The sequence below is a fragment of the Corvus moneduloides genome, chromosome 4, assembly GCF_009650955.1.
Source record: "Corvus moneduloides isolate bCorMon1 chromosome 4, bCorMon1.pri, whole genome shotgun sequence".
NCBI lineage: Eukaryota > Metazoa > Chordata > Aves > Passeriformes > Corvidae > Corvus > Corvus moneduloides.
Window position 1 is genome coordinate 33,435,218 of NC_045479.1, and position 12,653 is coordinate 33,447,870.

Below are 12,653 nucleotides of genomic sequence, written 5' to 3' on the forward strand. Positions count from 1 at the left end.
TCATTTACAGTACCATTATATGATATAAAACCTGTGTACTGTTGGCTGTCAATGAATTGTATGAGCAGATTTTATGCCAAAGCCTCTCACTTGCAATGTAAATTCTATCTTGCAGAAATTTTGAGGGTAAATCAGGGCTATTTAATGGTTTCTGTGTTATGTGTTCTTAAGACAGATAGTCCCCCTCATTTTTGAATGTTCCTTAGTTTTCCCCACATTTACGTCTTTCTGTCTCTTTTCTTTATAGAAAGTAAGTCCTTTGTATTCTTTCCATTATGTGCACATAGAAGATGAACTGCAAGAGACACCAAAGTACTGAATGGGAATGTAGCTGCTACCTCAGTAAAAATAATGCTTCAGTAGACAGTGTAGTGTGCTGAAAGGGGTAGATAGACCATGATGTTTGGTTCTATGAAGGGAGTACTATGACCTCAAAACAGGTATATTTTTCAGAGCCTGACATAGGTATTGACCAAATGCTGCTCAGACAATATCATTGCATAGCCTATTATCACGTCATGAAAATAAAACATAGGAGCTACTTCATTTGATAACATAGCCTATAGACTGTGAGGTACATGAGATTAATATTCTCTGGCTGGTGCACCAGTAGTTTTTCATAGAATGGTTTGGTTTGGAAGGGACCTTAAAGATCAGCCAGTTCCAGCTGCCCTGCCATAGGCAGGGAACCTTCCACTAGACCAGGTTACTCAGAGGCCCGTCCAATTGGCCTTGAACAGTTCTAGGAATGGGGAGTTCAAAACCTCCCTGGGCAACCTGTTCCAGTACCTCACCAACCTTATAGTAAAGATTTTCTTCCTAATATCTAATCTAAACCTACTTTCTTTCAGCTGAAGGCCATTCCCCCTTATCCTGTCACTACATACCCTTATTAAAGATCTCCAGCTCTCTTGTAGGCCCCCTTTAGGTACTTCTATAAGGTTCTATAAGGTCTCTCCAGAACCTTCTCTTCTCCAGACTGAATAACCCAAACTTTTCCAGGTCTGTCTTTCAGTCTTGTGACCAACTTGGTGCCCCTGGACTCATTCCAGTTGGTCAACATCGTGTGTTGGGGCCCCCAGTTTTCTCAGACTTTATTTTTTTTTCCCCCCGCTAGTCTTGGAATCAAGACTGGAGTTAGTCCATGATTAATATCTTCAAAAGATCATTGTAGTGGAAGGGGATGTCCAATTAGTGTGTAGTGCATGAGGAGCAAAATAGCTAGTGGACCTAAATGGGAATGAATGCTACCAGAACATCTGAGACCTCCTTCACAGTCTAGGAAAGTTTAACTTTTCTAAAGTAAGCTGTATTCCATGAGATAAGCTGCCCACTAAGGATATGAAAATGCCAGTGTATTTTGATAGATTCCTAAAAAAGCCCTAGAAAGTTGACCCTGAATGAGGGAACTTGAAGTAGGACTTAGCTGGAGTTCAGGATATAAATGCCAAATTGGTTTCTGAACTTTGCTCAGCTTCTCTCTCATCACAGAGATGAAGAGACTGATTATACAAGTTAGCAGCTCTGAACCTAAGCTTCTGAGGTCTTTAGATCTTTGCTTTGTAGCTTGCTTCGACATGTTGCAGTCTGCATCTCTCAGATGCTTTTCTGTAGCCTTACAATAGTTTCAAACAGAAGTTCTAAGCCCTTTGAGTTAGTTGTCTGGCACAGCAGTCTATACTGCAGCATAAGAGCCACACAAAGTCAGGTGCTATGTTGCTTATTGCTGAGGCCTGCATGTTTTGTTAGATCTGGTACTAAATACTCCACAACACTGAGGAGGAAGTTAGGCTTGGAGCTTGTTAGGGCTCTTAGTATATGGATATATTTGCTTGCAATCAGACTTACTGAAATAAATGGAGATACATCCTTAAGTTAGAATTGTGTATGATCAGCTCCTGGGAGTAAGACCCTAAAAAGAGGAATTGCTTCTTATGTATATGTTTATGTAAAGGTGAAGTGACAATTGCATTTTCAAATATGCCTTGAAAAGAAGAGGGCTGGGGAGAACTACAAGATACAGATCTACAATACTCCATTTTGCTTCCACTTCATGTTTCTATTTTCTGTCTGGAACCTTGTAGCAACAGGCTGATACAGTTTCCTTGCTAGGCTAGGTAGCATCACCATTATGTACACTATGTGATCCCCTTTTTGAGCATCTGAGAAATGGAGAAATCAAGAGATATCTTCTGAAACCTCTTATGACTGAAGCTCAGAATGTTGAATACGGAATGTTTTCTATATTTCCTTTATATTCAGTCTTACTGCTCTGTTACAAGTCAAGATGTAAGGTTTTCTAAGAAATGTTGATTCTGTTCCTGATCATTCTATATTTCTAAAAAGTTTGGTTGAATGTCCAAAATTCCAAACAAATAAATAACTAATTTCAGTAATATCTCACTTTCAGTAAGGCTTGCCTCAAACCTGTTACAGTGCTTTATAAATTAGGTGTCTCTGGGTTTTTGATATCTTACAAGACTTATGACCAAGGGTGAGGTAAAATCACTCTTGCATGTGATCAAAAAAGCTTTGCAATGAAGGACAGTAATTCAAATTTGAAACTATTAGAAGTTTTCACGTGTTCTGTCAAGTTCTGACTATTCTTCCATTTACTCTGATTTATACTTTGTTCCCCTCCTAGGTGCCTATCTTGTGCCATACTTAATCTTGCTGCTGATAATAGGGATTCCACTCTTTTTCTTGGAGCTTGCTGTCGGGCAGAGGATCCGCCGAGGGAGTATTGGTGTGTGGAATTATATCAGCCCCAAACTTGGAGGAATTGGATTTGCAAGCTGTGTAGTAAGTTTTTTAACATTGTGTCGTTTGCTTTCAGATGTTGTGATTTAGATTTCCTGTTTTGCCACAGGGAAAGGCCACTGATTTTTCGCTAGGCACCAAGGTCAGTTTACACTGTTTTTGAAGATCTTAGAACTTGAATTGATCCATTAAAAATGTTGATATATATGTGTCTGTTAAATCAGTCAACTTGCATTTTGTGATTCTTTTGAAATTAGGAACTGTGGAACAGAATAGTTTTCTGGAGGAAAAATGCCTGTAAAAGTATAGGTGTAATATGATAGGTACGGAGAAAAGTGAAAATTTAGAAAATGTCATGTACTTTAATGGGACCAATCATTCCCTTCTTCTTCTGACTTAGTTGAGTTAAACTTAGGTTCATTGTCTGATGTACAGGAACATGCAGACGTTCAGCAGGGATTTTTTTTATTTACTTCATAAATGTAACTTTTTGGTTGCTTTTTTTTCCTTTTTATTAGGTATGCTTCTTTGTGGCCCTGTACTACAATGTCATTATTGGATGGAGCCTGTTTTACTTTTCCCAGTCTTTTCAGCATCCGTTACCATGGGACCAATGTCCTTTAGTTAAAAATGCATCTCATACCTGTAAGTCTGTGTCAACATAAGGTTCTTAAAAATCATATAAAATATGTAAAATTTGAGATTTTCAAACAAAAAGGAGGCAAAATACAATTCAAAAAGATATTTGTGTGCAAAAGTGTTCTAGGCGAAACTGGTTTTCTATCTTAATAAGATGTCATGTTATAATACTTGAAAAAATACAACAGAAGATTAATCTAAGACAAATACACTATATTTGGAAAGAAGCATCACTGTCAACAGCATTTTAAAGAGTAGTGAAATTAGGAGAATGCTATTTAGTGTGTTGCAGAAAAAACTTATTTCTTTTTTTCTGTTGTTGATACTGCCTTTTACACTTACTTGATGAAAAACAAAGGTGAAAGAGGAACATTTTTACATTTCAATTAGTAGGGTACTTCCTGGCACAAAGTTGTTGGCTTACTAAGAAAGGGGAAAATGGAAAACTGTAAATACCAATGAAATGCAAGTGATGAAAGCACTGTTTTCTTTGTAAATTAATAGAAATGAGATAATCAGTCATTGGATTTTTGCTGTAATGAGATGATCTCTTATGGACATATTTTATAACAGCATGAAAAGTGCCTTATCCTTTGGATTTGTTTATCTTGTAACAGTATGCATTTTGCATTATTATTGCTACTGAAATGTGTATTATTTATTTTTTTAATTTCCTTTTTTTTCCAGATTCTAAATTTTCTTTCATTATCTTTTGTGGGTTTATTTGCCACTTGAATAAAGAACAACCAGGGACATTTGAAAAGTTGTACCTTATCACAGTGTCCTTTCCAGAGTTGCTTGCTTCAGTTATTATACAGAAATAGTCAGTACTTTTGAATGTTGACACAGTCAAATGTATTGTATTTCATAAGGTATTGTCCATTAATCAAGCAACAGTGATTGTTTATGTACTCTTATCCTGCCTAAATAAGACACAGTGTGTCCGCCCAGCTTCAGCAGAAGCCATTTGAACGAAGTTTAAAAAAAGAAAATGTTTATATTTGATAATATCTTAACATTTTAATAGATTATTTCAGTGAAGATCTGGCATCTGTGCTAGGTTTCTTAGAAATAGCATATTTTTCCATTTTTTTCCATTAATTATCTTGATTCAGGGCCTAGCTTACATATGTAGTTGATTGTCATGTATAAATAATTTATAAAGAACTTAAGTAAATATTTTCTCTGAAGAAATCTTTCTATTTATGTGTTATATGTCTAGGTAATTTCTTAAACTCTTTGGTAACATGAGTATAACAGAATTACAGTATAATCAAAAGAATCATTTCTGGAATATACATAGCAACTTTCATTAAACATATCTGTGTAGGAACCATTTATTTCCTTTTCTCATAACTTTGGTATCATTACGCTATTATTTTATTGTTTATAATAGTAATTAAGTCCCTTTTTATTTCAGTGCCATATCAAAGTGGACACAATCGACAATTTGTTTTACATTTGTCTTCAAATTTGTGTTCATTGCAGAGATGGTTTTCATAGTGTGCAATTCATGGTATCACATGCAGATAATGCAGTCTTATGTGTGATAAATGGAATGTATGTCTTCATTTAAGCCTGCCTACTATTTAGTTCTAAAGTGAGAAATAAATTCTGCCTTGGAGCAGGATTAACCATAATGCTGAGGAATACATTATCCCAAAAGGGTGTTTTAAAAGATATAGCCAGAAGCTTTCACTGATAGCAGTCACTTTTTCTTTTAGACAATGTCTTAAGACTATTTTTTGAGTTTAGTTTCTTAATAAATGGTGATGGCACAATTAGAAATATTTAGAAGTGGTAGAACACTGCAGTGAAATATCTCTCCTGAACCCATTCTTTACTTGCTAACATCTCTTTGACAGTTGTGGAGCCAGAGTGTGAAAAAAGTTCTGCAACCACTTATTACTGGTACAGAGAAGCACTGAATATTTCCAGCTCTCTGTCAGAGAGTGGGGGTTTAAATTGGAAGATGACTATCTGCTTGCTGGCTGCCTGGGTCATGGTATGCTTAGCCATGATCAAAGGCATTCAGTCTTCAGGCAAAGTGAGTATACTATTTACCTGCATGACATTGTTTTACTTTGAAGCATTTCAGGACATTTCTCTTCACCAAACCCTCTGTTTACATTCATGAAATCTGTAGGAGCAGGTTAAGTGCTGTGACTCACCTCTGTATTTTTATTATCTCAAGCAGAGGAATGTTAGTAGTTAAGCATTAAAATTTTAGCAATTTTATTGGAAATGGTGCTAATTTAGTGGGAATTGAGATCTGAAGAATCATTTTACTTCTCATCAGCATAATTGTTGCATGTAACTGTTCCTCAGCTTTATTGTGCAGCATAAATCTGTGTGTTTTGAGTGTTTAAGGAAATAGATTTCCATGTGTACGCACAGTATGACTGCAGTGCACCTGCATATGCATGCTTCTGTCATTAACATAGCTGCTTTCCAGGTTTCTGGATTGTTTCTTTTGACTAATCACTTACCATCCCTTTGCATCTGAGTACTGTTGTCTTCTTTCCTTTGCATGCAGCCAGCTGGATTAGCTGGTGAAAGATTTGCTAGATCTGTTGATCTCAGTGGGATTTTCAGAGGAAAAATAATTCGTTCTAATAACAAAATTCTTTGCTATTAAAAAGTTTGGCACTGACATGGCAATTTCTGTGACATCCTTAGAGCATTTCAGTTAAAGAAAAAAGTATCAAGTTTAACTAGTGAATCATTTTACTAAACTTTATAGAATAAATTTTCTTTTCAGTGATGGGTAATGAAAGATCAGATTTGATTACTATTTTTTGTTGTTTTGACAGTAAGCATTACCTATTGATTGAATTCATTGATTATGTACTTTCTATTGATTCTTGTCCCCTTTCCTTCTGAAGACAAAATGAGTTACTATTCATGCTGCATACCTTTGCCATACCCAGCCAAAGTGCTTTTGTAAAGAGAGGCATTTCTGCCACAGTTTACTTCTGTCTTTGTTGTCATCTCATTGAAATCATACTGAATTTCCCTGGAAGTCTGGTGGTTCTTTATCAGTTAATGATAAGTACATCAGGCAGTTGTATTGTTTTTGTACAGTACAGAATTTAATTTCTTCTGCAATCATGTGATTTTGCTTTCTTCTGCAGAGACACGGGGAATGGGAAGTGTTCTGCATATTTCTTAGAACATATGATTATCAATTCAGTCATACATCCAAAGGATACTGAGTAGTGAATGAAGCTATTGAATGGAAAGTCCATGTTAAATGTCACGTTACATTTTTTCTTACCTTCTTATATTTCAGATCATGTATTTTAGTTCCCTTTTTCCATATGTGGTACTTTTATGCTTTCTGATCAGAGGACTGCTCCTTAATGGGTCAGTGGATGGAATTCGTCACATGTTCACCCCTAAGGTATGTACTTAATTTGTTTGCAGAGTGTTAAAGTTTCAGTGGCAATTTGGCCATTTATGAATGTTCTCATTTAAACTTATTGTCTTCATAGAACATTTGGCTGCTTTTCTGTTGCTTAAATTGCAAAATTGTTCTTTACCTCAGTGGCACAATACCAAGCCCTAAAGTCCAAAGGCTCTAGGTGTTCCAAGGGTCTGTAGAGTTACCTCCCTTAGGTGAGGGTTCCCAGAGTTTTACGCCTCTAGAAAGCTAAGCAACTGAGAGTGCAATTTAGAGGATTCAGGATGTTCAGAGAGCTCTAAATACTGAAAATAGAAGTGAATCTTCAATCTTGCCATTTCCTAATACTGAAATTTCTAGTTCTGGGATGTCAGTGCCTCACTTTGAACAGTCATGGCATAAATAATTATCTTGTCCCTTTTGAAAAAGAACATTCTTTTTCTTCCCTTCTAGAAATAAACTAAAGCTGTTTACATAGTAGCCCGAAGTACAGGAGACCTGTGTTTAATAGTAAAGTAGTGTAAGCACTCTCCACTCAGCTTTCCTTATCCATTTTCTTATGATGTGACAAGATAGCAGAAGTTCTGAGCATACATTTTTTGCTGCCAGTGTTTTTACCAGCAATGTGCCTTACACAGCTTTAGATTTTCTAACTATGGAGGTGCTAAGGGATGTTATGAATCATTGTTTAGCTTGAAGGTCTAAATTCTACCCACACCTATCTCGAATGCTCACAGCTACATCCGTACTATAGGAACAGCATGTTTGAATAGTCAGAGCTATACTCAGGACTGTATAATGCTGGGCTTCATATTGTATTGTGAAATTGACTTTCCAGCAAGTCCCCTTCATAATACAGTTAAGAAGAACAGGACCATTATTTCAAAAATTGAAGCTAAATAATAAAATAATCAAAATCAATGCACATAGTGGCTAATGCCAGATGACAGGGTGTTGTCAGTTGTTTTGATTCCAGGTGTTTTGAGTCTGAAGAGCTGTCATCCTATAAAAATGACCTTTTTCAGCTCTCACATTGATGCAGTCATGTTCCACTTCACTCACTGTCACTGCTTTAGAGAGTAGTGCTTGTGCAGGAACTTGCAGGCTGCTCAGGCAAATTTGGGAAACCCGAGAAAGAGAGAAATGTAGTCCCTACTAACAAGAGAAAGTCTAAAGCAGAGGTGAAATACAGACCTCTATAAGATATAATTTGGTTTCTCGACCGCAGTGTTAATACTTTCTTTGACTGGAGAAGTACCACTAGCTACTGAGGGAAAATAAATAGAAAAACTCCCCTTGGATACCAACACCTCTTCAGTACTCACTACTTCATCTGAGTTAGACTTAAAATAAATTGCAGCTGATGCTTACTGTACAGTTATGTTATACTTAATTATACAATTGTTTCAACTGTTCAGATAAATGATATCAAACAAAAAATTGTTCTTAATTTATTCTGCCAGTTTCCAGTTCTGTATCAAAATTTAAGGTGTGATTTAAATTTGAAGTTAGGAGACCTGTATGTCACATGTATTATATGTGAATATAAACCTTAAAAAGTATTTCCATTATCATTTTTTGTACTTGAGCACTAACTTGGACTGTAGGTTCATATGAGACTACCTGAAGAAATTTAGACTCCCCCACCTGTTGTTTCGTTTGCTCCACTGTGCTAGCACTTTATATGGGCAGCCATATATAAGCTATAAAAAGGAATGCTAAACCAATCTAGCATGAAAATTATTCAGGTAGATAGATGTGAGAGGGGAGGGAAAAACATCTTTTCAGCCCAATTAGCTGAGCAAATGACTACATTTGGAGCACAGATGATCTCAGCAAATTGCCGTAAGAGTTATGCCAGCATGGGAGAGGACTAGCACACATTGGTGCAGGTAGGAGAGTGCAGGACTAATGTAGAAGGGGAGTATTTCTCTGTTTGGCATGGTTGTTGAACAAAGCAGAGATTCTAAATAAGAAACTTCATGGAAAACCTACAGAAAGGTATATGAAAAGCCCACTTAAATCAACTACTGCAATTAAAGTATAGGATTATATGAAGCTGAAGTACAGAGATACCTAACAGCAAATCAATTGCAAGTTTATTTTGGAAGTCTGGGCCATGTGTATCCAAGATCGCATTGCTTTTGATGGTACCAAATGATACATTGTAGAAAGCGAGAAGTGTTTTGATATTTCAAGCATTTATGGATTTGGTACAGTTAAGAATGTTCCTCGATCTCCCTCTGGTGGGAAAGCTGTGGCATGACCATGTGATACAGAGATTGACCTGCGTGCAATAGTTACTTGTGCGTTGTAATTATAATCAAAATTGTGAGTCAGGAATAAATTTATTGTCATAAACACCTTTGCTTTTCCCAATTACATTGTATTTCACCTATATATTAGTGAATAAAGAAGCTATCTGCTACTTATCTGTAATAAATATTCTACCTTCATGGGAAACTGACATTTTGTTCAAAATGTTATAACAATGGCAGATTTATTTCTTCTCAGCGTAAGACAGTCAGTCTAATAATGCTTGCATCTTTGCTGATGCTTTTTTGTTTTAATTTTATGAATAAACCTAGGGCTTAAAAAAAATAAAAATTACATTCTTTAATGGAGGCCTTGAATCAGCTTCAGAAAATCTAATGTTTAAATTTGACATGTACTTCCTTACTTCTTTTTTGTGATTCAGTATCTAGAAGAATTTGAGCTAGACAGATGATGACTCATAACTTTGTAACAAAGTTATTTTTTTGAAGGCGCAATACAGTTCAATTTTTTGACAAAAGGCGTAGCTGCCCCTGAAATACATGACCTATTTAACATAGGCTTAAGTTCAAGGCATCTGACTTTAGAGATTTGATTCATGGACTATACAGCTTGTGGTGGCCAGCGTTCATATCATATATGTCATTTTGCTTTACATATTTGCATGTAATAGAATTCCATATAAGCATGTATATCTCATGTTCACCTTTTTTGTTTGTTTTAAAAGTAACAACAAAGCAGCTTTAATCATACTCATTGCATTTATTAAGAGGGTTGGTCAATCTAAAAGACATCTTAAGTCTAACAGAAGTCAGTACATATACTGTAAATAAAAGATAGTTAATACTGTAAAAAAAAAAAAGTTCTCTTATTTCTCAGCATAACTAGCTACTATTTCAGTTACATAGCTCCAGTAGTGTCTTATTGTTGGGAACATACTGTATAGCAAGCATGTTTCTCTTTGATGTTTAGATAATATAAAATACATAGAAATTCTGGCCCATAAGTTTGCCAACTTCAGGTGTCGCATTCAGCTTTCATTTTATCATAATGAAAATACATTTGTGGTGGAGTATTAGGGTTTTATGATGTAGGGTTTTTTTCTGTTGTTTTTTCATATAATAGAAATGCAATTTATAGCTGACATATATTATATCTAATTTCAAACAGCTTGAAATAATGCTGGAGCCCAAGGTCTGGAGAGAAGCTGCTACTCAGGTGTTCTTTGCCTTAGGGCTTGGATTTGGTGGAGTCATTGCCTTTTCAAGCTACAACAAGAGAGACAACAACTGCCATTTTGATGCTGTACTGGTGTCCTTCATCAATTTTTTCACTTCTGTGCTGGCAACTTTGGTGGTGTTTGCAGTGCTGGGCTTCAAAGCTAATATCATAAATGAAAAATGTGTTATCCAGTACGAATATCTGTTTATTTTTTTTAAATTATTTTTATGCTTTATTTTATTTCTGAGCTAACACAGATCACTGACTTTGATCTCTCTGTTTTATTGTGTTTTACAGAAATTCAGAGAAGATTTTAAAACTTTTGAAAATGGGCAATCTCAGCCAGGATATGATCCCACATCATATCAATTTCTCAAGCATTACAGCAGAAGATTATAATTTAGTTTATGACATTATACAGAAAGTTAAAGAAGAAGAGTTTGATTCTCTTGGTCTGAAATCTTGTCAAATAGAAGATGAACTTGACAAGGTAATGTCATTCAGTCTTGAATACAGAGATTATGAACAGATGGGTATTTGTAAGCCTGAAACAAGTTGTACTGTGAAGTGTACCTGTGTACACAGAGTATCAGTGCAGCATACCTGTGAGCCGTGCACCTATAAAGACCTGGATGAAAACATGGTTGCATTCCAGCTCACTTGAGGACTTTTGGGTCTGGTGTCTTAACATGGTCTTCACTGATTTATAATATATTTTGATCATTATATCACTCTTCTCAGGAGGTGATAAGTTTTTAAAGCTCTGTTTTTTAGAAGAATTGAGCATGATGGTTTTTCCAAAGACTAAACAGAGGTGTTACCTATTCATTATCTCAGATTGCAATATATTCTAATGCTAAGATACAATTATTAGATAAAAATACTACTTTGCTGAAAGTAAAAAATTATTCTTTACTTATTAGGTAGTTGTTTAATGAGTATCATCCTGTTTTGAAATGTTACAGTAAATGAAATATATAGCAGAAATTATAGCTTTAGGGAGTCAATTGTAGATTGAAACACTGACTTCTATATAGTTGCACCAGGATCTGAAGATAAAATATAAAATTGGTGACTTAGACTTCAAAAGTTTCTACACTATTCCCACTGTTTAAATTTGAAACAAAAGTATAGAAATTAAATCCTGTGTATGCTTACTGGAGAAAACAGAGTATATTTTGTACTAGTCCTGTATAGTAGCTCTCATGCAAAATTATCAGTGAAAGAGAGAAGGAAGTTCTGATTGGACATGAGAGGAAAATTTTTCGTAATGAGAGCAATCAGCCATTAGACTAATCTCTCTGTGGAGTGGATGGTTTCCACAACACTGGACACTTAAGATTCAGCTGTACAGGGTGCTAGGCCATCATTCTAGACTGGTTTTGCCAAGAAAGTTTGGACCAGATGATCCTTGAGACACCTTCAAACCTAGTAATCTGTGATTATGTGAAAGAATTGTGTTAATGTCAATCAGCTAATAAATTCTCATGTTTCAGTAAATCGTATTAATTGGAAGAATTGCATATTAGATAGCAACTTCCCACTCTGCCTTCAAGATGTAATCAGTGACACTGCATGAACACGAAGTCAGACTTGTCAGGCTGTCACACTACCAAAAAAAATTAAAAACAAATTCATGAATAATGACAGAATGTTTTTTTCTCATTGACAGGCAGTTCAAGGAACTGGTTTAGCTTTTATTGCATTTACAGAAGCAATGACCCACTTCCCTGCTTCTCCCTTCTGGTCAGTTATGTTCTTTCTCATGTTAGTAAATTTGGGACTTGGAAGTATGTTTGGAACCATAGAAGGCATTATCACACCCATTGTTGATACCTTCAAAGTCAGGAAAGAAATTCTTACTGGTGAGTTACACAAACTTTCTTTTCTCCATAGAGCAGTAAGCTGAATTTTTTTTGACAGTATGAATTCTTTTTTTTATTTCTTTTTCTTTTTTTTGACATGAAAGTTTACAGAGTATTTTACAGAGCAGTAAATCACTGTATTCCAGACTGTACTTCTATGCACAGGCACATTAATATCTGCCAGTAAAACCTTTTCCAGAATGTTATAGTAGCATAAACACTCTAAAACTTAAATTTTAATGGAGGACTAATTTCTGTTACAAGTTTCTGTATGGTCAGTCCTTTTGGGCTCTTCTGGAATACTTTCTATTCCAGCCTGTGTCACACATTGGAGAAACAAAGGAAAAGGAAAGAATGAAAATACATTGCAAATTACTACAAATTATTCTTAAGTAGGCCAAACGAAATCTTAATTTATGATGAAATTTTTATTATGCTAAAATCAGTACAGTTACTCTCTAGAGAAACATATTTTTCCCTGTTAAATGTTT

At 35.4% G+C, this 12,653-nt stretch overlaps 1 protein-coding gene across 3 annotated transcripts in view; it reads left to right on the forward strand.

Annotated features, from left to right (window-relative positions):
• SLC6A15 (solute carrier family 6 member 15) overlaps nucleotides 1–12,653 on the forward strand; it is a 37,623-nt gene that overhangs the window by 17,260 nt on the left and 7,710 nt on the right. For all 3 annotated transcript variants that reach the window (XM_032106634.1, XM_032106635.1, XM_032106636.1), the window contains exons 3-9: nucleotides 2,645–2,802; nucleotides 3,279–3,405; nucleotides 5,265–5,446; nucleotides 6,692–6,802; nucleotides 10,247–10,488; nucleotides 10,595–10,787; nucleotides 11,970–12,162. In XM_032106634.1, the coding sequence (XP_031962525.1) occupies nucleotides 2,645–2,802; nucleotides 3,279–3,405; nucleotides 5,265–5,446; nucleotides 6,692–6,802; nucleotides 10,247–10,488; nucleotides 10,595–10,787; nucleotides 11,970–12,162 (1,206 nt within the window). The remainder of the gene's footprint in view (nucleotides 1–2,644; nucleotides 2,803–3,278; nucleotides 3,406–5,264; nucleotides 5,447–6,691; nucleotides 6,803–10,246; nucleotides 10,489–10,594; nucleotides 10,788–11,969; nucleotides 12,163–12,653) is intronic.